The 27,957-nt window shown below is 40.2% G+C and overlaps 2 protein-coding genes across 2 annotated transcripts; one reads left to right on the forward strand and one right to left on the reverse strand.

Annotated features, from left to right (window-relative positions):
* Positions 1-3,639: 3,639 nt before the first annotated feature.
* Positions 3,640-12,347, reverse strand: LOC308083304 (thioredoxin-interacting protein-like). Its single transcript, XM_080425580.1, has 6 exons — positions 12,078-12,347; positions 11,216-11,291; positions 10,516-10,663; positions 9,698-10,057; positions 4,691-5,005; positions 3,640-4,272 (listed from the first exon to the last, which is right to left on the reverse strand). The coding sequence occupies exons 1-6, from the start codon at positions 12,325-12,327 to the stop codon at positions 4,225-4,227; spliced, it is 1,197 nt and encodes a 398-aa protein (XP_080281706.1). The 5' UTR covers positions 12,328-12,347; the 3' UTR covers positions 3,640-4,224.
* Positions 12,348-15,088: 2,741 nt separating this feature from the next.
* On the forward strand, positions 15,089-27,906 carry ankrd34a (ankyrin repeat domain 34A; the record flags this gene model as incomplete). Its single annotated transcript, XM_080426473.1, has 2 exons — positions 15,089-15,167; positions 26,227-27,906. Exon 2 carries the CDS (start codon positions 26,242-26,244, stop codon positions 27,904-27,906), a length of 1,665 nt encoding a protein of 554 aa, XP_080282599.1. The 5' UTR covers positions 15,089-15,167; positions 26,227-26,241.
* Positions 27,907-27,957: the final 51 nt, after the last annotated feature.

Here is a 27,957-nt window from a genome sequence, read left to right on the forward strand (position 1 = left end):
AGGCACAGGATTCAAAATGCGGGTCTGGGGAGGAGACTCCGGTTCTAGGTGGTAGGTCTATCAGGCACCTTGAGTGATCCCGTTTCTACAACATGTGGTCAATGACAGAAGAAGCCCGACTAGGCCCGGCTCCGTCCTATGCTTATAATAAAGCATTATCTACTTACGAGTGCTTATAACTGTGGTTATATCGTGTTATGAGCAGATTATAATGCATTATAAGTATCTGTATAATAGTGACACCCCAATAGAATGATAACCATTCTATACCACATGGGTTCTAATGCTGGCCAGACAGTGAGACCCCGGCCGGTTCGAATCCCGGCTAGTCGGACCATTTGCTGCATGTCACTCCCTCTGTGCTTCCTGTCTCTGTTACCTGTGTCTTAGAAAAATACAAATAGTATTGTAAAGTACAGTACAGATACTCGGAAAAAATATGACTTAAGTACAGTACTCGAGTAAAATGTACTTCACGTTATACAGTCCATCACTGGTACTGTACTGCTCTGAGCATGCAGAGACAGTGTGCCTCCTCACGTGCACAGCTCTCCTCAGCCAATGAGAGCAGGAGTCAGCTCTCCCCAGCCAATGAGAGCAAGAGCTGTCCCAACATAACAGCCTGCTCACCGAGGTTAATTTTAAACACCATCACAGTTATGTGTCTGGCCTGCTTCTGGAGGCATCTCTGACTCCACTACAATGTCAAATCCTCTGAGGTAATGTATACATTTGTAACTCGGAGAATGTCACAAACCATTTGGTCACGTTGAGATCTTACTAAGCAAAATGTGTTTAACACTGACAGTTTTACTGTGTAGATCAGCATGTCCAAATCCAACACATTCCCGCAAATCACACACTTCATAATTGCATTTATAAAATGTAAAATACACCAGGGGTGGGCAACTTTGACGATGTAGAGGGCCACTATTATTTCCACACTCACTCCAGTGGGCCACATTGCATATACTGTCAGGCAGACACCTCTCATCTCCGTATTTTAACTTTTTTAAATGCCATTCTAGGTCACACAAAAGTAGCAAAAATAGCCGATCTACAAGCTGATTGCATTGCTGAATTGGAATGTGGTTGCACTGTATTTTTATGTCGTGAAGCGCACATTGCTTAACACCTACACTACAGGTCACACAATGGACAATTGATATGCATCTAGGCTCATTGATTCCTATGTTAATCCACCTGGTGTGAGTCGGGAGCCTTTGTAAACTTTGTTGAGGTGTGAATTTAAAGTCGTTTAAAATCTGTGCGTGTGCCTGCACGTGCTCCTGGTCAAAAAGGTTGTTGCACGGCGTGTTAGGCCGTCCCATGAGCAATGCAACCCTGAATACACCATAGCCTATAAGATAGGGTACGTATGTGACCTATATCATGGATACCGCTCCTCCTACCGTGTATGTGTGTCAGTAGACTCATGCGAGTCTGCAGACAACTGCACCACTTCCTAGAAATCTCTCCAACCTGAGCTGTGAGTAATAAGGTCAGCGATGATACAACTCTAACCTAAGCTAATCTAAATGATTATCTGAATCAAATCATTGAAAAAACATTACATTTCATATTTAACAGGGGTAGAGAGATGATAAGACTGCTGACTGCTGTTCTCAGTTACTGTATACACATACGTGACGCACTCACTCACACTAACCACTCTCCTGCAGCCTGCCTCACACCATTCCCTCAGTAAGGATTAAGTTATCTTTTCTTAGCAGTGGGTCATGATAACAGCTGCAGACGGCAGTAAACATGGGCTTGTGTTTCTACTTGAGCCTGCTGCTGCTGCTGCTGGACCCATATCACCCATAGAACCATGGAAGGTTTGTGGAGTCGTGCGGTCCCATCGAAATAGCACAAAATACCAAAGCCTTAAGGGCAAGACAGAAAGAGCTCAAAGAAGTTTCTTTTACCAATAAACGATTAGACTTCAGAATAAGGACAAGGCATAACGTTCTGATATACAGTACAGTACAAATGTGATGTTTTAGTGGATAATATGAAGATATAGGCTTTTTCTTTTACTGTAAAGTATTTTAAAAGTGATCTTTAAGGTGATTTTTGGGTCATAATAGCAGCTGCATGCGGGCAGTAAACTTGAACCTGCTGTTTTCTAACTTGGCTTTAAGCGTGTCCACACAGTGCATAATGACCTCAGCCAGCCTGGGTTTGTCATTCTGTGTAATCGACAGTGTGTGGTTTCCCAAACAGCGGGCCGGGACCCATGTTTGGGTCGCGGACACATTTTTATGTCTTTTTTTTTTTTATAAATACAAATATTTCAAATGATTTAAAAAGTTTAAACAAAATAATTCACAGCTTTTCATCAATTAAAAACAATTCCAATATTTTCCTAAAGTATTTAATAAATAAAATAAATCTAATCATTTCCATAAATAGACAAAAACAACATTCAAGTGGTGAAAATAGCCGATCTACAAGCTCGCAACGTGTTGCGAGCTTGTAGATCTGCTAATTTCACTAGTTTGGATCCCGGGCAAACGTCTATATATATCTGTTTTGGGGCTTGAGCTAAAACCTTTGGGAACCCCTGTTCTACAGTACACACACAGTATACAGTACTACAAGTAGCGGGGAACACGAGCGGTCCAAACGCAAACGGACAGAACATTGGTTGGGGTCCCTGAGATTTAAAAAAAAGTAGTATCAAATGGGGGTCTGCGGCCTAATTCAAACACTAACCTCCTAAAACCCCCCAAGACCAACCTATACGTAACAAAGCTTTTCTTTTTTGCTACACCGTTCTTACCTCTAGGCTTTATGCCCTCAGGTTTTAAATGCTTTGTTCATTTTCTTAGATGTTTTTAGTGGTGTGATGATAATTTTTTTATGCATTTGCTTATTGTTGCACTTTGAGATTGTCACAATTTTCAAATGCATTATAAATAAAAATCCATTATTATTATTAAAAAGGTTCAGAAGCACTAAACTATACTCTGCAGTGCTTATTTAACTTAAGAGAGTGTAAATGGAACCAAAATGGACCCGTAATTTGGTTCCATTCGTACACTCTCTGAGTTATACACCCGGAATGGTCCATTTGGACTGCTGATGGACCCTGCACCAGACGTTGAGAAACGGTCCAGTACAGAGATGTGCCGTGCTTTGCCGTGACAATGGTTAGGAATCCTTTTCCATAATAGGCTAGGCTACCAACCCGCTGGGCACAGATTACAAGCGTGAAACATTTCAGTACCGTTTGTCTGCTGGTGCTGGACTGTTTGGAATGAGGTTAAATTCTACTGGCCTGTGATTGGACTGTCAGCTGTCACACAAGGAAGACAAAATGGTGACAATTTTGACATCCGCTTTTACAATAAAGAAAACTAAAAACTCACCATTTCCAGTATTATTGGAAAATAAAATGGGACTGCATATTACATATTTATATCATATCATTCATCCACATAATGTATAGCAACACATACCCTAATGCATAGGAACAAATACTTTCTCAAAACCTATATTGTAACAATATGTGGTATTTTGAGTGATGTGTGTGATATTTTGATGTTTGTATTCCACACCTTGAGCGATATAGTGTATGTTTTAGACTGGAATCAAAAGACATAAAACAGAGGTTAATTTGAAATAATTTATTCTCTGAACAAAAAAGCCACAAAGGCATCATATAAAAAACTATTCTTCTGTACAATTTGAATATACAAATACATTTCCTTCATATTGAACAGCATTGTTGTGTCTTGCTGACAAAAAGATAATTACACAGCAAAGAGAAAAAAATGCTCAAACAAATGTAACACAGAACTGTGTTAATCTAGTCTAGTCTTCAGCGACACCGGCGAGTATGTACAGTGCAAGGACGTTAGCGGTGCTGGGCGAGCATTCAGCACTGATGACAGTGTTACTGAACAGCATACAGCATTCAGCACTGATGACAGTGTTACTGAACTAACTACTAGACCCATGGAATGACTAACAATGTGCACTATCAACTTCAGAAGTACACAGTCAACTTCAGAAGTACTGTACACAGTCTTCCTAAACGCATCGAGACACTCCATACTCTGTGTGTGTGTGTGTGTGTGTGTGTGTGTGTGTGTGTGTGTGTGTGTGTGTGTGTGTGTGTGTGTGTGTGTGTGTGTGTGTGTGTGTGTGTGTGTGTGTGTGTGTGTGTGTGTGTGTGTGTGTGTGTGTGTGTGTGTGTATGCATGTGCACGTGTGTCCTCAGATGCCTTGGACAGGTTGAGTTCTGCATCTCAGCTCTTCATCGACCTATAAGGACATAACAGACACAGGCAGTAGGTTAATTATACAAATATACAACAGTCTAATAAAACTCAACTTTTTATATTTAATTATATCGTTTTTAAAGGCTTGGCCCCTCTGATCATTGTGATTTATTCCTTCTACATCACAGCTAAATAACTTTCTAATACAAAGTCTGATGAACTATTGGTCCATCTATCCAAGTGAGGGGTCTTCAATGTTTTTCAGGCCAAGGACCCCCTAGCTGAGAGAGAGGTGAAGCAGGGACCCCCTCTATATTGTATAAAATTGTGTCGCAGATTAAACTTTTTTTCCCCCTCTAGTCACCATACCTCTTTGCCAAAAATAGCCGATCTACAAGCTCACACCGCCTCGCGCTGCGAGGTGTTGTGAGCTTGTAGATCGGCTATTTTTAGGTCCTCACCTCCGAGTATGGTGGGGGTGGAGGGGGGTAGGGGACCACGGGGGGTCTCATGAAGAGCCCCTCCTCCTCCTCCTCCTCCTCGCCTTCCTCGTAGTCGTCCAGGAGGGGCGTGAGGCCGTTGTCTACCCCCAGCTCTCTATGGATGTTGCTGTAGCTAGGGGGCGCCGAAGGGAAGGAGACGCAGCTCCCGGAAACGGACGACGCATGGCTGACCATGCTGTTGGTCCTGCTGTTGAAGCCGCAGTAAGGGATCGTGCCGATCACCAGCGGCAACTCCACCGCCAGCTTCTCACTGCCAGGGATATGGACGTAGATCTGCAAGGAGGAGTTATGTTTTTAATACATGGACATCAGAGCATTTAACCATACGAACCCTAGAATCCCTATACTGGGCACTAGGAGAATATTCACCAAAGAGATTTGGTGTAGAGGGAGAAAGGACCAAGTATAAAGAGCCCTGATGAACCCGGTCAACAAAGTATTTAAGTGTTTTTTAAATAAACAGATTTATAAAAAAATGAGGTAACACTTTAGAATAACTATTCGTTATAAGTAGTTAATAGATCATTCATAAACTGTCAGTTAATGAGTTATTAATGACTTGTTAAGCATTTGTTAATAGTTAGTTAAGGATTAATAACAATGCCATATAACTGCTTAATAGATCATTTATAAACCATTAATTAATGAGTTATCAATGTCTTGTTAAATGTTTGTTAACAGCTAGTTAAGGAGTTGTAACCATGCCTTATAAATAGTTAATAGATTACTAACAAACAATTATTTAATGAGTTATCAATGACTTGTTAAATAGGTTTTAATAGTATGTTAAGGATTTATAAATATGCCTTATAGATAGCTAATAGATCACTCACAGAGTATTAGTTTACTGACTTAATAACTGTATGCTGATTATTTATAACTATGTCTTATAAATGCCTTATAACTAGTTAATAGATCATTTATAAACCATTAGTTAATGAGTTACTAATGTCTTGTTAAATATGTGTTAACAGTTAGTTAAGGAGGTATAATATAATTAAATAAATAAATATAAATAGGTATAGATAATTTATATATTACTCACAAATTATTAGTTAATGACTTGTTAATAGCTTGTTAAATATTTACTACCTGTACGCTAATGATTTATAACTATGCCTTATATATGTTCAAATGATTATGAACAAGCTATTAGTAAAACACTTACTAATGGCTAGTTAAGTAGTTGTTAATAATTGATATATGTTATTGGGTAGTTATTCTAAAGTTGCAACTATTCCTCATTTACTAACATGAGTTAAGTATTTGTTAATGGTTAATTTATGTTATTGGGTAGTTATTCTAAAGTTGCCACTACTCCTCATTTACTAACTATTAACAAATACTTAACTTACCTTTTACAAATCAATTGTTAATGATTTGATTCTCATCTACTAATACCAAAGACACGTTGTACAACAGCAAATGGGGGGTACAGAAATTTGATGTGATACTGTGGACATATTTCACATTTTGGTACCTCAACCTTGTTCAATATTTTACAAAATAAATACCACAGATGAAATAATGAACAATGTATTTTTAATGAATAAAGAAAACAGTACAAAAATAACAAATGCATCCACCTAAAATAACAATAGCAAATAAAGAAATAGTCATATCAACAGTAAAACAGAAATTAGAAATGACCAAAAGGAATACCTTCATAATCCCATCATAATCCGCCTTTACAGTCCAGATTACATATTGCTTTATCCAGTGGATATACAGCACACACATTAGCTTTAGCTTTATAGCAGGCCTTCTGCAGTAAGCAGTATGGCCACAGCAACACCATGTGCTAAAATTGTAGCTAACAGGCTAATAAGTGTTCCCAAATTATAAATCTTACTCTTTTTCATCAAACAAACAAAAACGAATTATTTACATTAACTAATAAACACAACAGTCCATACAGTTTTCATGGTTTTGCACTACATCACCTGAAATGCATAAAATAGAATACCCAATGTATACAGCCCCTTCTCTTGTGTCTTGTTCACAATAACTGAACAACATCCTGCTCATTTCAAAATAAAAGGCAGTTCAGCTTCAGAACTCCATTGAGACACTGCCATCTACTGACACAAAGTGGAATTGGTACTACACTACAGACTAGTATAGTTGCATGAACTGAACAGTTTTTCTTCATTCAGTAGAAATATCAGATTAGAAATAGTAGATCTACAAGCTCACACTTGAGCTTGTAGATCTGCTATTTCTAATCTGATATTTCTACTGAATGAAGAAAAACTCAAGAAGAATGCCCCTTTTCAAAATTCCAGACCATGACTAGAAATGGACTCATAACTGACCCCTGGGTGTTTACTGGGCCTTTTTAGAAGCAATAACCCTCAATTTGAAATTTGTGAGGTTGCAATTATTTTCTTCAGTTTCTCTTCATTCGCCAGAAATAGCAGATCAGGAATAGCAGATCTACAAGCTCACAACAAGTTGCAATGCGTCTTGCTGTGAGCTTGTAGATCTGTCATTTCTTATCTACCTTTTTGGCAATGTTCCACGTATGTTCCATGTATGTTCCATGTATGTTCCATGTATGTTCCATGTATGATCCATGTATTTTTATTTTATTGTCCTATACAGTTCAGTTCATGCAACTACACTAGTCTGTAGTGTTAGTGTAGTACCAAAACCACTTTGTGTCAGTAGATGGCAGTGTGTCTCAATGGAGTTCTGAAGCTGAACTGCCTTTTATTTTGAAAGGAGCAGGATGTTGTTCAGTTATTGTGAACAAGACACAAGAGAAGGGGCTGTATACATTGGGTATTCTATTTTATGCATTTCAGGTGATGTAGTGCAAAACCATGAAAACTGTATGGACTGTTGTGTTTATTAGTTAATGTAAAGAATTCGTTTTTGTTTGTTTGATGAAAAAGAGTAAGATTTATAATTTGGGAACACTTATTAGCCTGTTAGCTACAATATTAGCATAGCTACAATTTTAGCACATGGTGTTGCTGTGGCCATACTGCTTACTGCAGAAGTCCTGCTATAAAGCTAAAGCTAATGTGTGTGCTGTATATCCACTGGATAAAGCAATATGTAATCTGGACTGTAAAGGCGGATTATGATGGGATTATGAAGGTATTCCTTTTGATTTTTAATTACTGTATTACTGTTGATATGACTATTTCTTTATTTGCTATTGTTATTTTAGATGGATGCATTTGTTATTTTTGTACTGTTTTCCATATTCATTAAAAAATTAATTGTTCATTATTTCATCTGTGGTATTTATTTGTAAAATATTGAACAAGGTTGAGGTACCAAAATGTGAAATATGTCCACAATATCACATCAAATTTCTGTACCACCCATTTGCTGTTGTACAACGTGTCTATGGTATTAGTAGATGGGAATCAAATCATTAGCAATTGATTTGTAAAAGGTAAGTTAAGTATTTGTTAATAGTTAGTAAATGAGGAGTAGTGGCAACTTTAGAATAACTACCCAATAACATATATTAACCATTAACAAATACTTAACTCATGTTAGTAAATGAGGAGTAGTTGCAACTTTAGAATAACTACCCAATAACATAAATTAACCATTAATAAATACTTAACTCATGTTAGTAAATGAGGAGTAGTTGCAACTTTAGAATAACTACCCAATAACATAAATTAACCATTAACAAATACTTAACTCATGTTAGTAAATGAGGAATAGTTGCAACTTTAGAATAACTACCCAATAACATATATTAACTATTAACAAATACTTAACTAGCCATTAGTAAGTGTTTTACTAATAGCTTGTTCATAATCCTTTGAACATATATAAGGCATAGTTATAAATCATTAGCATACAGGTAGTAAATATTTAACAAGCTATTAACAAGTCATTAACTAATAGTTTGTGAGTAATATATAAATGATCTATAAGGGATAGTTATACCCCCTTAACTAACTGTTAACAAATATTGAACAAAACAGTAGTAACTCATTAACTAATGGTTTATAAATTATCTATTAACTAGTTATAAGGCATCTATAAGACATAGTTATAAATAATAAGCATACAGTTAATAAGTCAGTTAACTAATACTCTGTGAGTGATCTATTAGCTATCTATAAGGCATATTTATAAATCCTTAACTTACTATTGAAACATATTTAACAAGTCATTGATAACTCATTAACTAATAGTTTGTTAGTAATCTATTAACTATTTATAAGGCATGGTTACAACTCCTTAACTAGCTGTTAACAAACATTTAACAAGACATTAATAACTCATTAACTAATGGTTTATAAATGATCTATTAAGCAGTTATAAGGCATTGTTATTAATCCTTAACTAACTATTAATAAATTATTAACAAGTCATTAATAACTCATTAATTAACAGTTTATGAATGATCTATTGACTACTTATAACGAATAGTTATTCTAAAGTGTTACCAAAAATGATCATACATACTGTATAGCCATATTGCGATAGGGTCATAATATAATGTGCCATAAGTAGGGCACGGTCATTTTTCAGATTTAGTTTTGACAGATTATGAAAGTGCAGATTGAGGGCTTTCAAATGATCTATCCTATCGTGTACATTGAAAACTGTGGGGATATAAACTCCCACACTTCAAATGAATAAATAAATAAAAATCTAGATGTGTTTATTGGGAAACGTTTCAGTTCCGAGACCTTCCCTGTGGTCCTTTTATAGCAAAGATTTTGATTTCACACCATACAAGTGGCTCAAACACTACTCATATTATGTACATATATGAAGTCTATTAATATCAGTATTCTGCATTAGTAATATTATATATTTTAAAACAGGAAGGGGGCTTGCAACTCACAACAATTGAGTTTAAAATAGTTGCAAGCCCCCTTCTTGTTTTCTTTTTGCATAAATCTGCTGTTTTGTAGTTTGGGCTCAGCACACAAGACGGAGGATGTCCGTTATTTATTTTCTTTTAACATATATTCTACTCACCATTAGAGCGTAGTCTGCAGTGATGATGTCACAGCCCTTCAAGGAGGGTTTCAGCTTGGGGACACGGATGGTCTTGCCCTGCCAGATGTCCCCCATCCCAGAGATGATGTGGTCCCCCCGCACCGAGCACAGCTTCTGCCGGAGAACCTTGTTCCGCCCATTGGCCAGGTAGCTGTGCTTGGCCACGATGGCCGCCTTGGGCACCACGATGCGGGAACACGTGTTCTCGAACTTGGCGTCGATGGTGATCTCTTCGCCCTCGCAGAAACCCTTCCTGTCGATCTTGGCGGTGATTGACACCTGTCCGTCAGGGATGAACATGCAGGTGACCTTTTTCACCGTGTTGGCAGCCGCCGGAGCCTGGAGGAGAGGAGGGAGGGATTTGTTGTTAACAGTGGTGTATAGTAACTAAGTATATTTACTCAAGTACTGTACTTAAGTTCAGTTTTGAGGTATTTGTACTTTACTGGAGTATTTCCAATTTTCCGTACTTTTACTTTTACTCCACTACAATTATTTGAAAACTTTAGTTACTACTAGTTACTTTGTAGATTTAGATTATTATTACGCTTATTACGCTAATAAAGCTCACAATGCGTCGCGATGCGATGCATTGTGAGCTTGTAGATCTGCTATTTTCAAAATATTTCTTTTGTTGAAAACTTGTGAAATGGGACATTCTTCATAATGAGTACTTTTGGTACTTTAAGTACATTTCTATGCCAACACTTGGCAAGTACTTCTACATTGCAGTATTGATACTTTTACTTAAGTAAAACATTTTGAGTACTTTTTCCACCACTGTATTTAATATATACCAGCAGATCAGGGGTGTTGACATCCAGAGGTTCTTCCACGTCAAACCGCTTCTCACACTGAAGGGTACAATGGGAAGCCGTCTCCATGACGGCCTTGACGTAGTAGCGAACGTACCCGAACTTCCCCTCGTGGGACGAGGCCAGCCGCCTGGACAAACAACACACACACACACACCATCAGTGACACACAACTCAAGCCTGCAATGGATTGTGTGTAATGTGTCATAGAGTGTTCATTTCGTCGACAAAAACTATGACGAAAATCTTTTCGTCTACTACCTTTTTTCACTGACGAAAACGACATAAAAACGAAATAAAAACTAAGCAACGATGACTAAAACTAAGACTAAATATACTGGCAATTTTGTCAACAAATAAAAACTAGACAAAATTGATGCAACCAAGTGTAAAATCAGGCATTATGACGCCATCAAGGCACCGCCAAAATAATTTTTTAGTCGAGATTTAGTCGACTAAAATCTTATGATATTTACTCGACTAAAATTAATTAAAACTAAAACATTTCAGATGACAAAACTAAATTAAATTGTATTCAAAAGGCTACGACTAAAACTATATCAAAATGTGCTGTCAAAATCAACTCTGGCGTCATGGAGAGTCACAGAGAAAATGCATTCACTGTGTGTGATGTTGTTATTGATTGTCCATGTATTGATAATGTGATCACTGTCATTCTCACCCTGGTCCTGGGAGCTCAAATCCAAATAGAAACTCATATTTCTTTCCAGGTGTGAGAGTCGCACTGCTGTTACCGTCTGCAGAGAACACAATAAAACAGATTTGTATTCATAAAATCTACTATTATTAATACACAAACGTTAATCCAGGTGTTAATTATACATGCATCTTTCCACCGGTCATCAATTATTGGCTCAGGAATGCGACAAATACAAAAAAATCTCCATGAATTCAATGCTTCATGGGGTGTGTAATTGATAGAAAATAAAGTAATTTTTTAGGTGAACTACTCCTTTAACATGACATTTGGCTGCAAGATTACTGCTGCGTCTCTGTTCGTTCATTCATTCTGGACCACAGAGAATGATTCTCCACATTAACCCATTCAAACCGGGAACAAATCTGTGTAACCACTTTAACCATTATTTTTTATACTTTGGCTACTCAAAAATAGCAGATATACAAGCTCATAGCGCGGCATCGAGTGCCGCGCTATGAGCTTGTAGATCTGCTATTTTAGAAAAAACCTGAACATTTGTGCAAATCATTGAATATATATATATATATTTTTTTTTAAAGCCAACATTTGTAACTCAAATCTTTGCTTCTGGGGGGGGGGGTCCCTGGAACAGCATATTTGGAGATGGGGATTATTTTAGTGGTCCTTGACATGAAAAAGTTTGAGAACCGCTGATAAAACAACATCCAAAGATTTTCACAAATTCTCATATTTTTTTCAAAAAATAGCAGATCTACAATTTACTATTTTTGAACAGCCCAAAGAAATCTAAAAATGACACACAGATGCGTTCCCGGTCTCAACGGGTTAAGGAGTAGAAACATGCTTCATTCCTCTCACCCACCTCTCTTGTCAAGATGAACCTCCTCTTCGTACTTCAGATATTCCACCTCTTCGCGGCACTTCTGCTTGCCTTTGTTGTACGCCACTTTGGCACACCCTACTCCAAGCACCCTGATGGCGGACACGCCGGTCGCCTCCGCCACCTCCACCACCACGTTCCCGGACACCTTGTCCCCGCTGCAGTAGAACCTCTTGTTGGGATCGTGGAAGACCACCTCGAAGGTCCTTGGCCTCCTTGTTGTGACAACCATCCTGTCAAAGTCAAGTCAAAACAGACCCTCTTGGATGCGTGTCGGTAAACATTTGGTTTTTATAGGCCCCGCTGAACTCTCCGCCGGTGTCCCATTACGGGGTGCACGCGGCCGGTGAATGAACACATGTTTTCAATTGGGCAGAACCGCCGCTTGTTTGTGTCGGCTTCAGCCAATCGCCGTCCGGTGAGAACTAGTGCACACCTCGTGTACAGGCAGCCCCCCAGTGAAATGTTTTGAGAGTGAGTTGGACATAGGCTTAGCCGGAAATAAAGAGTAGAGACTATAAATACAACTGGTAACGGAGCCTCAAAGGCCGCTGTACTGCTTCTTTACAGAGCCACTGTAATATAATGATCCTGAAATAACTACAATGACTCAGCAATACAACCAGTAGCAATGAAATCACTGGACTGAGTTTCCCTCAATAATGGAAAACAAAAATATGAAGCAGGTCAAGCTATCGATCTATATATCTATATATCACCATCTCTTTATCTAAACAAAACTGTAATTTGGTTGGCTCAGACAGTAGAGTATTTATTTGACTTTGATACCACAAGGATGTGGGTTTGATCCCAGTAGCACGGCTTGGGTAACTAAGATGTGCGGTAAGTACCGGGGGGCTGATGGTAGGTGTTGAGCTCCACCTCAGCAATCCATCTCCGAGGGGTACAGCCCTAACCCTGAAAAGGGTTAGGGCTGTGTGGTCAGTGATGGAAAAAGTACTATTTTTTTTTTTTACTTAAGTAAAAGTATCAATGCTGCAATGTAGAAATACTCCGTTACAAGTGAAAGTCTGGCATTCAGAATTTACTTGGGTAAAAGTACAAAAGTATTGGCATCAAAATATACTTAAAGTACCGAAAATAAAAGTACTCATTATGCAGAATGTCCCATTTCACAGTTCAAAATTTATAAAAAATATTTTGAAAATAGCAGATCTTCAAGCTCGCATTGTGAGCTTGTAGATTGGCTATTTTCAAATGGCCAAATGGTCAAATGTAATAATAATCAAAATCTACAAAGTAACTAGTAACTAAAGTTTTCAAATAATTGTAGTGGAGTAAAAGTACAATATTTGCCTCTGAGATGTAGTGGAGTAGAAGTAAAAGTACTGGAAATTGGAAATACTCCAGTTAAGTAAAAAATACCTGAAAACTTAAGTACAGTACTTAAGTAAATGTACTTAGTTACTTTACACCACTGGCTGATATGGTCTGCTCGGCTGATATAACAATAAGCCACTCTGACCTTATTTACTTTACATGGGTGAGGTGGGCTGGGTTTGATTTGGCTGGGATGGGGAGAATCTATGCCTCTGCTTTTGATATAGTGTCTCTGCTCATTAATGTTTTATCACCAGTGGGGATATGATTTCCCACACTTAATTTAAAAATGTATGTAACTATGTAACTATATGTAATATGCAAATTAAGTGTAATTATTTAAGCAGGCATCCCTATTTTGGCAAATTTGACAATATTTGTCAAACTTTGCCATTTTTTTATAAAATAAAAAAATGAATGCACAAGCTCACAGCGTCGTGAGCTTGTAGGTCGGCTATTTTCACTATTTTTTGTACAAGGTATATAGCACTTAAGTGGTTAAGAATATATTATATATATAAATAATGCTATATAAAAAAGATATATATATTTTTTCTGTAGCATTCAAAACCTTGGATGAGGCACTTTATTGTTGTTGCTGTCATATTATAGGCCATTGGGTCTTGTGTGAACCTCTTGGTGCTGTTAGTGTTAGTATTGCTTTCGCTGTCGATGGCTGTCACATGTTCTGAAAGGGCAACACATGAATAAATCCATAAATACAGTAGGCTACTATATATAGTGTTTTATATAAAGTGGGCGGTTTCATGGTGATGCACCAGTTTTCGTGGTGGGTCACAAATGCGTATGAAATCATCCATCATTTTAAATGTATTCAAGGAATAGTTTTTGCCACTTGAGCCCTATTTTAATACTCCGTATGATGATCATCACGTGATGAAAACAGCCTATATACAAGGCTTATAATCTCTCACATCACTCGTAGATTGAATTATTTTTGAGCATTTTCAGAATTGTTTTTCTTTTTTCCCTTTTTCTTTTCCCTTTTAAAATTATTATCTTTTTGAACATTTCTCCTTATAATGACATGCCCAGAACAGGGACACCCAGGTTTAAAGTGGTTAGTTCAAAATGTCCCTCTTCATGATAACAGCCGGCCGTGTTTAGGAAAGCCCACCCACTTGAGGTAGAGAGTAGAAATCAAACTGATCGCATTTAGTCTCATAAACCGTTATGTTGGAGGAGGAGACACAAGTATCATATCTAATCATCATCACTTAAGAGACAGAAAGAGAGAGACCGAGAGAGACCGAGAGAGACAGAGAGAGAGAGAGAGAGAGAGAGCGAGCATGTGACAGCGTGGGAACGCTTCTGTAGGAATCCACCAAGTCAGTTGCCATGGAAACTGTGGTCCATAATAGCAACAGTCAGTGAATTAGTGTCCTCTCTCCATCTCCACGACAACCAACGCACATGAGAGCAGCCCCACACACACACACACCATGGGTCTATATGACAATGTTGTGTGTAAATGATGGGATAACAATTTGTACACACACACGCACGCACACACACACACACACTCACACACGCACATGCACACACACTCTCCTCCTTGTTAATTCTGAGAAGTGTGAACGCATCCCCTCCAGCCTCCTGGTGGCGCAAAGGAACCTGAAGGGAGGGGGAGGCACACACACACACACACACACACAGAAACGATAGGATGGTCTTCATGCACCAAGTGGATGCGAACGCGAGACATCTGTGGTAAGGATGCTGCTTTAAATTCAGTTTGAATAAAATGTCTTCAATATTATCAACATTTAATGGACTGTCTTATGCCTTATATTCTGTGTTATTGCTGCCAGTTGCCACACTGATGACAAAACACATTAAAGAATAGGATTACTTTAGATTATGAAAGCAAGCTAGAATTATTTGAAATTGTTCTTAATTTTGGATGTCTTTTGAAAGCCTGGCTGCATTATAATCCATGACGGGTATTTTATAAAGCAAGCTCACTGTCTTCTCTGTCTGGGATGCACTCTGAAGGAATGCGACATCAAATCCACAGAACCCATGTGACATTTACCTACAGTATATACATAGTGACGGTTATTACAGCTTCATTGTCTTCAAAACATTGTCATTTCAACGGTAGAAAATCTGTTTCTTCGCAACTCGTGTAATCGTGGAAAGCCCGTGAATTATGGAAATTGCGACACAAAATTATTATCTTTTTACATTTGTGTTAACGATTTTATGAACCAAAGAACAAATGTGTATTTTAATGATTGTTTCGCTGTGTAGCACGTTGTGATTTTCTTATTTTACCTGCTAGTTTAGGCTAGTTGACAGTGTTTATGTGTTGAATACTAGAATTGCATAACTCCATGTGTGACATCATCACAACTTCAGTCAGAGCATAGTGATGGAAGAGGACAACATTGGCTGCGTTGTCATCGATAGAAACATTTGACAGGATTACGTCACAACCAGTGTTGCCATGTCGCGAGAGAAACGAGCAACCAGGTCTATGAATACGAGCCTAAAAGAAGCGACTATAGGCCGCACGAGCGCTTAACCTATATATAGCCTCCGCATCGGCTATTTGAAAATAGCCGATCTACAAGTGAGCTTGTAGATCTGCTATTTTGAACGAAATCGGGAAAATTGTGGAATATTTTTCAAATCCACACAAATCTTGTATGGGAGTCTCTGGCACAAAACATTTTCAGATTTTTCTGCCGACAAATACATACTAATTTGGGGGGTCCTTGACATGAAAATGTTTGAGAACCACTGGTTTAAACAGCATTAGGAAACAAGCCCAAATAAGCAACTACATTTTAGAAACAAGCCCAAAAAAAAACGCAACCACCTATATTTAAAAGCGTCTTCACAGAAAAACTATCCCAAAGTCGCCTATAATAAGCAGGTCATGGCAACACTGACAACATTAGCTGCGTTGTCATAGATAGAAACATTTGACAGGATTACGTCACAATGCTAAAAGTAATTACCATAAGTGACATGTTTGTCCTCAAACAGACCATTGTTTTATTAATATTATGTTATAATCTGCTCACATTAGAAAGTAAGTTGTATTCTCTTATTTGAAAACAACATTTAAATTAGGCACAAATTACATCAGTATGTACTATGGCCAGATATGATTTTTATAAGGCTTAGGATGCAGTAGGATTTGGAAATGATATAGCATTAACCATGTAAAGCAATATATATTTTGTCGTAAAACAAATGAGGAAACATTTTATTTAGTAAGTGATGTTCCTTTGTTAACTCATTGAGTGCCATTAACGTGTTTCACGTGTTTTACCGCTATGGTGCAACGTGCCATTAACGCGTTTCACACGTTTTTGAAAAAAAATGAAAAAAACTCAAGAACCCAAGATATCATTATCCGAAAATATTGATGTTCTATATTGTCTGAATCAACTTGTTTGTGTTGGTTTACGGGCTAAAAGAGTGACTTTGAAAGCTGTTTCAGCATACAATGTAAGTCAATGAGGAGCATATTTTGAATTATCAATTTCTAATCAATGGAGCCATTATTTTTTTTTTCTTGCACACCTTTGGAGTTACATCATGGGAAGGTAACTACACAACCCAAACCTCTACCAAAGTGGTCTTGCCCTTTAACCATTAACTGCTCCTGAGCAGGTTGGAGCCTCTGCTGTCGGTTAGTGAAAGTGTGTGTATGTGTATGTGTATGTGTGTGTGTGTGTGTGTGTGTGTGTGTGTGTGTGTGTGTGTGTGTGTGTAAGGAAGAATGTACGGTATGGACATTCTAAAAGGGCTTTGGATGAGTTGCCTTTGGAACCGATGGTTCCTGGGCCATGTGGCCCATAGGTCAGGAGCCCATCTCCTGTTTCTGTAGCGTGGGGCAAGTACACCCCCTGGTCATGACGCTGGTATGTTCAGGGACTTGCCCCTAATCAAACCCTTGATGCTGAATGCCAAACAGGGAGGTATTGGGTACCATTTTATATAGTCTAAATCAGGGGTCTTCAACAGGGGGTCCGGGACCCCTAGGGGGTCCTCAGAGTTACTACAGGGGGGCCACCAAAACTGTGTGTGATAGGCTCATGTTTTTTATATTAACCACTTGAACCCTAGAATCCCTATTCTGAGTGGAACATTAGCCAAAAATTGCAGATCTACAAGCTCACAACGCCTCACGCTGCGGGGCGTTGTGAGCTTGTAGATCGGCTATTTTTGGCCAAGAGGTTTGGTGTAGAGAGGGAAAAAAGAGCAGACTAAGTATTGATGGTTTAAGTGGTTAAATGTCTGAAAATACACATTAATCCAACATACACTGAGGATAGTGCTGTCAAAGTCTATGAAACTCTCTACGGAATCTATGAAAATTTGTAATCTGCAACACAATGTTATACAATATGTAGTGAGGGGGTCCCTGCTTCATCTCTCTCTCGGCTAAGGGGTCCTTGGGCTGACAAACGTTGAAGACCCCTGGTCTAAATCTTGGTATGACTCGGCCGGGGACTGAACCCCTACCTCCCAGTCTGTGGACAGACACTCCGTAACCACAATGTTTGGTTTCTTGTTCTCTTGTTTTTGTTTCTCAAGATAATTGTTTTCTCAATCACAAATATTAAGAATGTGATTTAGATAGCATGTTGTTTAGACACAATGCTATGTTCATTGTTTACATGGGATCCAATAAGCTTTGAGGAACTAAACTGTTCTCTCTGCACTCTAATTATTATGTGACTATTTACCTTTCTTTTTTTAATAAATAGAGCTCATGCTTACTCTGCTTACTTATATTTTGCATTTGTAAGTCGCTCTGGATAGGAGCATCTGCTAAATGCCTACATTGTAAAGTGTATAAGACCGCTGAGCTGGTGGAGCACTATGTAACTAAGTACATTTACTCAAGTACTGTACTTAAGTACAATTTTGAGGTACTTTTACTTTACTGGAGTACTTCCAATTGTCTATACTTTTACTTCTACTCCACTCCATCTCAGAGGCAAATATTATACTTTTACTCCACTACATTTATTTGAAAACTTTAGTTACTAGTTACTTCGTAGATTAAAATCATTACATTTTAAAACCTATATTAACCACTATTAGCCCTGTTTTATACCTAGGCTATTTGAAAATAGCCGATCTACAAGCGACGCTTTGTGAGCTTGTAAATCTGCTATTTTCAAACATTTCAGTACTTTTACTTTTATTACTTTAATTACATTTTGATACCAATACTTTTGCACTTTTACTCAAGTAAATTCCGGACTTTTACTTGTAACAGAGTACTTCTAGAATTGCAGTATTGATACTTTTACTTAAGTAAAACATTTGAGTACTTTTTCCACTACTGCGTACAGTATATAATTGCATCATTTAACAGTGTGCAGCAACTCAGCAGTGCCTGGGGGTTCAACTCCAGCACTAAGAACACTGCCTTGCTCAAGGCCACCGTCTAGGTTTATGTAGGGATATCGACATGCAGTGCTGCTTCCAGGACATAAACTGTGTGTGTGTGTGTGTGTGTGTGTGTGTGTGTGTGTGTGTGTGTGTGTGTGTGTGTGTGTGTGTGTGTGTGTGTGTGTGTGTGTGTGTCAACTGGACATCCTGTATTCTGTGGGAAAGGCTTGAATATTTCTATAGATATGTGTCATAATTTTTGTCCTGAGGAAGGATCTGGATCCTCTAGTAGTAATTGCCGATTTTTGTTGAAATTATTTTTGGCTTGTGCATTACGTTATTTAGTTGAGTTGGATTCTGGTCAGTTGCAATGAAAAAAGCAAATAAATACTGCATTACTTTTTACTTTGCATTCCATGATGTCACTGTCATAAATACCACAACAATGAGTTTTGCAGTGACAGGTGGTGATCCCGGGGTGTGCCGACTCACTTGGTGAGATTTCTCACACTTGTATTGTGTTAATTGTACTTGTTTTATGAAAAAAATGGTTTACATGTTTATTGTGGAGGCAGAGCAGGGAGCAGGTTTAAATAAGGATAAGAAGAAGCAAGTCCACACACTGTTCTCAAGCTCCAAAAAACTTACTTTTTATTTATGCAACGTTTCGACCGTCTAGGTCTTCATCAGGCAAATATTGATTTGCCTGATGAAGACCCAGAAGGTCGAAACGTTGCATAAATAAAAAGTACGTTTTTTGGAGCTTGAGAACAGTGTGCAGACTTTCTTCTTATCCTTGATTCTTCCCTTGATGTCCAGCACCTGGCCTAAATGCAGGCGTGGGATGTGCACACTATCTTCTCTATCAGCAGGTTTAAATAAAACATGTTTATGCAAAGCTACAATCCAGTTTTATCCACTCATGCATTTGCAACGTTCTAACACCTGAGATTCGAACCCTGGTCTCCTGGGTGGGAAAAAAAAACATAGCGTTGGCTATTACAAAATAACAGATATACAAGCTCACAGCGCGTCATGAGCTTGTACATCTGCTATTTCTGTTTGTTTATTTTTTGAAAAATCTTGAAAGAACAACTGATTTAGAGGGCATGTGTAGAATCGGCCTCAGGTCTTAACCCATTAAAACCAGTGAAGCATCTGTGTCATTTTAGATTTGAGCTACGAGTGTGTGTGTCACACCTTTTCAAAAATAGCTTATATACAAGCTCATGAGCTTGTAGATCTGCTATTAAAATCGTGAACATTTGCTTCTAGGGGTCCCTGAAACTAAATGTTTTGAGATGGGGGTCAGCGGAAAAAATCCATATAATTTTGGGGGTCCTTGACATGAAAAAGTTTGAGCACCTCTGATAACAACAAAGTTTTTCAGAAAACTGATATGATTTAGAAGACATTTGTAGAATCGGCCTCGGGTCTTATTTATTTACGTTTATTTGGAAGGGACAGCGCATATTAACGAACACCACACATACAATGTTGTGTACAGTAAATACACCGGATTTAGCAAGAATGCTAATTTCCATCTATAGTCCCCATACAGAAAACAAGTAACATTATAAAAAAAAGAGCACATATAAACATTACTGAAAGGGTGCAAACAGAAGAGAAAAAACGACAGAAAAAAGGCCTAGTTTTTATCTAAAACACAAGACACTCAAGAAAACAAAACAAAACTACATTTTTGCGAACGCTTCGCCGCGCCTCCGCCCAAGTGCAGCTTACTATGACACCGTGCTCGGGGTGTGTGTGTGTCTCTGTCTGTCTGTGTGTGTGTGCCTCTGTGTGCAGTATGTGTGCAGCCGCGCCCCCATGTGACTCGCGCTCTCATTGGCTGCTGACAGACGCGCCCCCATGTGACTCACGCTCTCATTGCGTGGAGTGGAGCCGTGCATAGATGAGTAGGAACTCCGAAACTCTGTGCATAGGAGAACCATATCCCCCCCATTAACTTCAATACGAGGCGGAGGCAGTCACGTCACTTTCTCTCTACGCTCTCCCCATCACGGTGAAATAACACAGATTATTAACACGGAAGTCCGTAAATACACAACATAACAATTTCAAAAAGACAAAAAAAATAAAATAGGGCTGCGTTCGCTTCCAGCGTTCGCGCGTCTTACTTGTAGTCTATTTAAACATTTTCACATGTTTGGTTGTCCATGATCCATCCTTTTAGTTGGACCTTAAAAGATGTAAAGGATGGACTCTCTTTTATGTTAGTGGGTAGATTGTTCCACATTCCAAATTGCGCCACCTAGAACTGTAAAGGAATTTTGCGCAAAGGCTAGACTGCACCTCACAATCCCCTCTGGTGACGGCCATTGTACCGTGTAGGTCTTAAAGGGATAGTTCTCCCAAAAAGTGACTTATTTTCTATCTATTACACACCCCATGAAGCCTTGAATTCATGCGAGATTTTTTTTGTTTTTGTCGCATCCCTGAGCCAATAATTTGATGACGGGGGCGGAAAGATGCTAATGTCTCCGTTCCGGTAGGAGACTCAAAGTTGACACTTTGAGTCTCCTACCGGAGCCGCCACCGGTCATCAAATTATTGGCTTACCTTAATAAACATTGTCATAAATATTATAGTATTTGCTAGTTTGAAGTCTTCTTTCAATCACCATGATATGCGTTTTGGTAAATTATGGTCCAATTTATTTTAAAATGAATGATAAAGTAAGGTATGCTGTAGGAGGGGAGTGGCCACCTTGTGATGATTTGATTGCAAGCTACACAACCAATAGCATTAATTCCCCACCCCCGCTCTGGTCCCAACCAATAGCATTCATTTCCGAGTCCATAGGATACAGAAAGATGGCGGATTTGAAATAGCTGAAAAATAGGCTTCATTTACTGTTGATCTGCTGTCCATATTTTTTCTATGGTCTACATGTGTCAATGGAAGACACAGATGGGAGACCACCTTCACAACCAACCACAGCAGATCATGTGTTAGTTATACTGTATTTAACATAATACACATTGGAGGGAAAAAATGGTGGATTGCAGCTTTAAAAGCACAACAGAGGAAATGCTTACATGGTAGTGAGACAGGCAGGGGTCAACACTGGAGTCCAAACAAGTCCAAAGGAGCAGGAAACAATCCAAATGCCAATGAAGGGCCAAAAGGTCAAAACACACTGAAGACAGGCAGGTTCTGAATCTGAGATGGGACTCAGAAAGTCTGATGTAACAGTATAACTACTGCAGTGAAAGAAACATCAGAAACATAGCTTATGATCTGACTGAGGAACAGGGGAAACACAGGGAGCAAACAACACAAGCGCTAACAAGGAGGAACACAGGTGACAACAATAGACATAGATGGGGCTGATTACACTGACTGAGCAACACACTGGGGACATCTGGTGGACGTGTGGGGAATCACACCGACTAGACCAGCGGTTCTGAAACCTTTCCATAGCAAGGAGTCAAGGACCCCCCACAATCAGTGGTGGAAAGTAACTGAGTACATGTACTCAAGTACCGTACTTTAAGTACAATTTTTAGGTATTTGTACTTTACTTGAGTATTCCCAATTTTCAATACTTTTACTTTTACTCCACAACATCTCAGAGGCAAGATATTTGTAACTTTACTCCACTACAATTATTTGAATACTTGAGTTACTAGTTACTTTGTAGATTTTGATTATTATTACAAAACATAGTAACAACTTCAACCCTATACATTTCAGCCATTTGAAAATAGCTGATCTACAAGCTCACAATGCGTGGCATCGTGACACATTGTTAGCCAAAAGATTGTTTGTACATTTTAAAACTTGAAATGGGACATTCTGCATAATGTGTACTTTCTGCTTTCGGTACTTTAAGTACATTTTGATACCAATACTTTTGTACTTTTACTCAAGTAAATTTTGAATTCCGGACTTTTAATTGTAACAGAGTATTTCTAATATTGCAGTATTGATAGTATTGATTGATAGCAGTATTTTTTACTTAAGTTTAAAAAAAAAAGTAGTACTTTTCCACCACAGCCGAAAATACAGTAGCTACAGCCTCTGGCTGTCCGCCGCCCTGTTGGGAAATGGCTTTAAAAGCAAAAATAACTGACAGGTAGAGAATCACAGGAGGACGCCAGAGAAGTCAGGGAGGAAGCAAACTGACAGTTCTATGTATGTGAGCTTCCTGTACCCATGTGTCTTCTTCCTGTCAACCTTCAGCCCACTTGTCATTCCAGTTCTTCAGGTGCTTGACTTAATCATTAACGGCTCCTCATCCATCACCTAAATTGAAGGATTGTCAAGCACCAGCGGAAATCCTGACAAATGATTTATTTTAATAGGCAGGACTGGCACAAAGTTGTCTGGCTTCAAGCAGAAACACGGCGAGCAGCAACGCTCGCTCTACATTTCTTGGGTCTTCCCACAGCAAATGTCTCTAGAAAACAGCCAAGTATTCAACAGAATCATTATTTATATAGCATTGTTTTCCAGAGAAAGTCAACAGCAGATTCCTTATTTACTAATTTGGTGGCTGAGGATTTTCCCGCACGCGCGCACACACACACACACACACACACACACACACACACACACACACACACACACACACACACACACACACACACACACACACACACACACACACACACACACACACAGTGCTACTATAGTTGCTACCTAACCTGTCTTTCACATGCGCATGAGTGTCATCTTACACACAGATTGCAGGCTGCAATGTGGGTGTTCACAAGTCATTACAATAGAGCCTATAGAGGCATGGAGCGACCCCATAGCAGAGAGGTTATCATGGGCTGGTTCCCAGCCAGCTGGTCCATTTTCAGACTCAAGGTCCATATCGCATACCAAATGACAAAATACAAACAATAAATAAGATTTAAAACAAAACAAATCAAATGAAAAACATAAAATCAGTCCAACTACAGCTAGACACATAATATGCTCACAGTCTGTAGAGGCTGTTGCGCCAATGTCTCCAAATCATGGAAGAAAACCGAGTAGAACTCTTCACGGGGTTGATTAAAATCATGATAACATAATTGTCAGACTCTTCTAGACGACACAGGGATTTGTACATTACATTTCTTAAATCATATCATTTAAATCAATCATGTATCATATAAAGGGTCAAAATTCTACAAATGTCTTCTAAATCAGTAGTTCTAAAACTTTTTTTGTGCCAAGGACCTCCAAAATTATATGTAGCGGCACGGAAGTGACGCGCTGTGATCTTGTTTATCTGCTATTTTTGAGAATTACTGTTCTAAATCCTATAAGAGTTTTCTGTAAAAACATATTTTGCTGCATGTATAGCTACAATCTAAAACGACACAGATGCTATCCTGGATTGAATGGGTTAAACCCTATATTTGGTTGACCGGGGGTCCAGCAGGGCTCTATACTATAGGTCCGCTTCTATTTCCCTCTACACCAACTCTCTTTGCAGAAAATAGACGATCTACAAGCTCACAAGATCTAGATTTGCTATTTTCCAATGAATGTTCGCTCCCCCAGAATAGGGGCGGTACAGGGTTCAAGTGAAGTGAACAGGGACATTCATTTTGTTGACAAGATGCAGGATCAACACAGACACATGCCTCCGGTGTGGGGAGGGTGTGACTCATTTCAAGGTTATTTATAGCACCTACAGTATGTCACTTTAAGATAGAACAAAAAGCTTTTTTATTCTTGTCACTAGTGCAGTGCCTGTTCAGGGGTCAATGGCTGCAGTTGTTGAGAATGCATGGCCATACTACAGATGGGTTCTGGAGAACCACTAATCTTGACGGACTTCGCACTCGACATGCCCTTCATTGGGCCCTCAGCAGTGCACCCGCCAAGTGTGAAGTCGATGGGAAATGTGTGTATGTGTGTGTGTGTGTGTGTGTGTGTGTGTGTGTGTGTGTGTGTGTGTGCTGGTGTAATGTTGTAGATCTGCTATTTAGGTATAGGTGCAACACTAATCTTGTTAAACTAAGTACAACTCAGGCTTAAGGGTTTGGGATAAAATGGCAGAAAAGGTGAAAATGGCAGCTACAAAATTGCTGTCCTACAATGTTGATGTCCTCCTCACACAAGTATTGTAATGCCAACGTGTGTGTGTGTGTGTGTGTGTGTGTGTGTGTGTGTGCGTGTGCGTGTGCGTGTGCGTGTGTGTGTGTGTGCGTGTGTGTGTGTGTTCTAGCTGTTGTATTATTATTTGCCTTTATCCACTTACAGTAGTTGACACGGCTGCTGATATTTCATTTTCAGAAATCTCATTGTGTCAATATTTTGTGAAGTCACCAACAGAAGAGGTATTTGGTAAACAAATAGTTGCTCCGTTGATTAAAGATGTAACTATATCATTACAAGAATCAACATTGCATTTTTACCCCAAATAAATGTTTTAACTTCCTGTTGATTTTACAATTTTACAATCTGAATCTTCTTTTCCTTATTCAGATAGTAAAATCACCTAGAAGCTGACATTTGTATGTACTATACAGTATAAAAGCTGTGTCAGGTTTCATATGGTATACACAGGCAGAATAATTATGCTTTATTTGTATTTGCTTGTGTGCTAAAAGACTTACTTTAAGACTTGTTTTCCAGTGATGGAAAGTAACTAAGTACAATATTTGCTCACAATGCGTCGCGATGCGACACATTGTGAGCTTGTAGATCTGCTATTTTCAAAAGATTGTTATACATTTGAAAACTTGAAATGGGACATTTCTGCCCAATGAGTACTTTCACTTTTGGTACTTTAAAGACGGGGTGCCGTGCTTTTCAGTGATCCCCCCCCCCCAAAACATAATCATCAGGTATTATGGTTATACTAGGAGGAAGATTTTGTGTGTACAGAAATGGTTAAAATTATGTTTTTATGTGGACACGCCTCCAGTTCATTAAGTATACCTGGTTCTCACCTTAGCACCTCCTCCACCACCTTAGCACCACCCACCTGTCCTAGTCCCTCCTCCTCCTCATGCCCACACCTGTTGTGTTATGATAATGAGGGGGAGGGTATGTTTTTACTATGTCACTAAAGCACTGTTTCTCTATTGGCACGTTTGACCCTCAAGGTTTCCAGGTAGAAACTCAAAATAGTCAGAGAAGACATAAAATACCATAAAAACACCACCAGGGGGCTTAATGAAGTTCTATCAACCTCATAGACACATGAAAAACAGAAAAAGTGCAAAACCATGGCACCACCTCTTTAAGTATATTTTGATACCAATACTTTTGTACTTTTACTCAAGTACATTTTGAATTCCGGACTTTTACTTGTAACAGAGCATTTCTATATTGCAGTATTGATACTTTTGCTTAAGTAAAAAAGAATTAGTACTTTTTCCACCACTGCTGTTTTCCAATACTAATGAGTCATGATTGATTTGCTTTGTTCTTGCAGGTCATGTGACATCTGATGCCGACAGGGACACGGTGTGTGAGAGAAGGAGGGATCATGGGTGATGGAGGCTCCCTCCACATCGAGGGGAACGCCCTCCTCAAAGCCGTCTTCCAGGGAAAGCTGCGCCTGACTCGCTTGCTTTTAGAGGGCGGGGCGTACATCAACGAGGGCAACGAGCGCGGCGAGACGCCCATCTCCGCCGCCTGCATCGCCAGCTACGATGACCCGCTGGCCCGCCAGAGAATGGTCCGCTACCTGCTGGAGAAAGGTGCCGATCCCAACATCCCGGACAAGAGCGGCCGAACGGCGCTGATGCACGCGTGCGCCGAGCGGGCCGGGAAGGAGGCGGTGTGCCTGCTCCTGGAGAACGGAGCCGATCCCAGTCTGAAGGACTACTCCGGCTCCTCCGCCCTGGTCCACGCCATCAACAGGGGAGACCGTGACACGCTGCAGGTCCTGCTGGACGCGTGCAAGGCCAAAGGCAAGGAAGTCATCATCATCACCACGGACACCTCGCCTTCGGGCACCAAGAAGACCAAGCAGTACCTGAACGCCCCTCCCTCCCCGGGCGTGGTGGACAGGCTGTCCCCACTGGACTGCATGTCTCCGTCTGAGGTGGTGATCGGCACGTCCGGCTCACCGGTGGAAGGGAGCGCCAAAGAGGAGGGGGAGGGCATCTTTAGCTTTGCTCTGACCTCGGCTCTACCGTTACCCTCCGCCAGACCTCCGGGCGAGAAGAGGCCGGCCCCTCGGAAGCTGCTCAAGAGGCTGAACTCCGAGCCTTGGGGCCTGGTGGCGCCCTCTTTGCTGAGCGGGGGTCCCCAGCAGAGGGTGGACGGGGGTCTGGAGGAGGAGGTGACCCCTAACCTGAGCGCCGTCGTCAAAGAGATGAACGGCCTGTCCGTCACAGAACCGGCGGCGGCGGCTGCGGCCAGGCCTCTGTTGTCTCGGCGCCACAGCATCGAGACCCACGACCCCTGTTCTCCCAAACTCATTGACCGCTCCTGCTCTGAGGACTGCGCGCAGCTCTACAATTCCTTCTGGGCCGACAAAGTCCAACAGCACCAGAGTCTGTATCGGAGGAACACCGCCCCCGAGTCCCAAGAGAGCACGGTTGTAGGCGGTGCTTTGGCGGTCCGGGCCCTGGCTCATCCCAAACTCACCCGGATGGAACACTACGAGTCCGACACGCACCTGTGTCCCGAGTCCATCCCTGGATCGCCGGACTCGGGGCGCATATCGGTAGAGAGGCGGAAGTACAACACCTCGCCTCTCACTTTAATGGTGGGCTCCTCCAGAGAGTCCTTAGAGAACATCCCTAACTCTGTCTCTCCCATCACCATGAGGCGCCGGGCCCCCGGCATCCTGGAGAGAAGAGGGTCCGGGACCCTCCTATTGGACCACATCTCCCACACCCGGCCGGGCTTCCTGCCTCCGCTCAACTTCAACCCGCACAGGCCCATCCCGGTCATCAGGGCCAACGGGAAGCCCACCTCCCCGGCCCACTCCGGGCACAAGATCCTGGTCCCCATGGCACCGGCCTCGCCCAAACGGGGTCCCGACTTCAAGACCAAGAAGAAGCTATTGAGGAGACACTCCATGCAGACGGAGCAGATGAAACAGTTGTACACCTTCCAGGAGCTTCTGGCTGAGAAGGTCAGCGAGTCTAACGGGGATTGATGGTTGGGCGTTTTGTAGGGTGTTTTGGCTAAAAGTACACCAGATGCAATC

The sequence above is a fragment of the Gymnoscopelus braueri genome (assembly GCF_963280865.1).
Source record: "Gymnoscopelus braueri genome assembly, chromosome: 4".
In the NCBI taxonomy this organism is placed as follows: Eukaryota; Metazoa; Chordata; class Actinopteri; order Myctophiformes; family Myctophidae; genus Gymnoscopelus; species Gymnoscopelus braueri.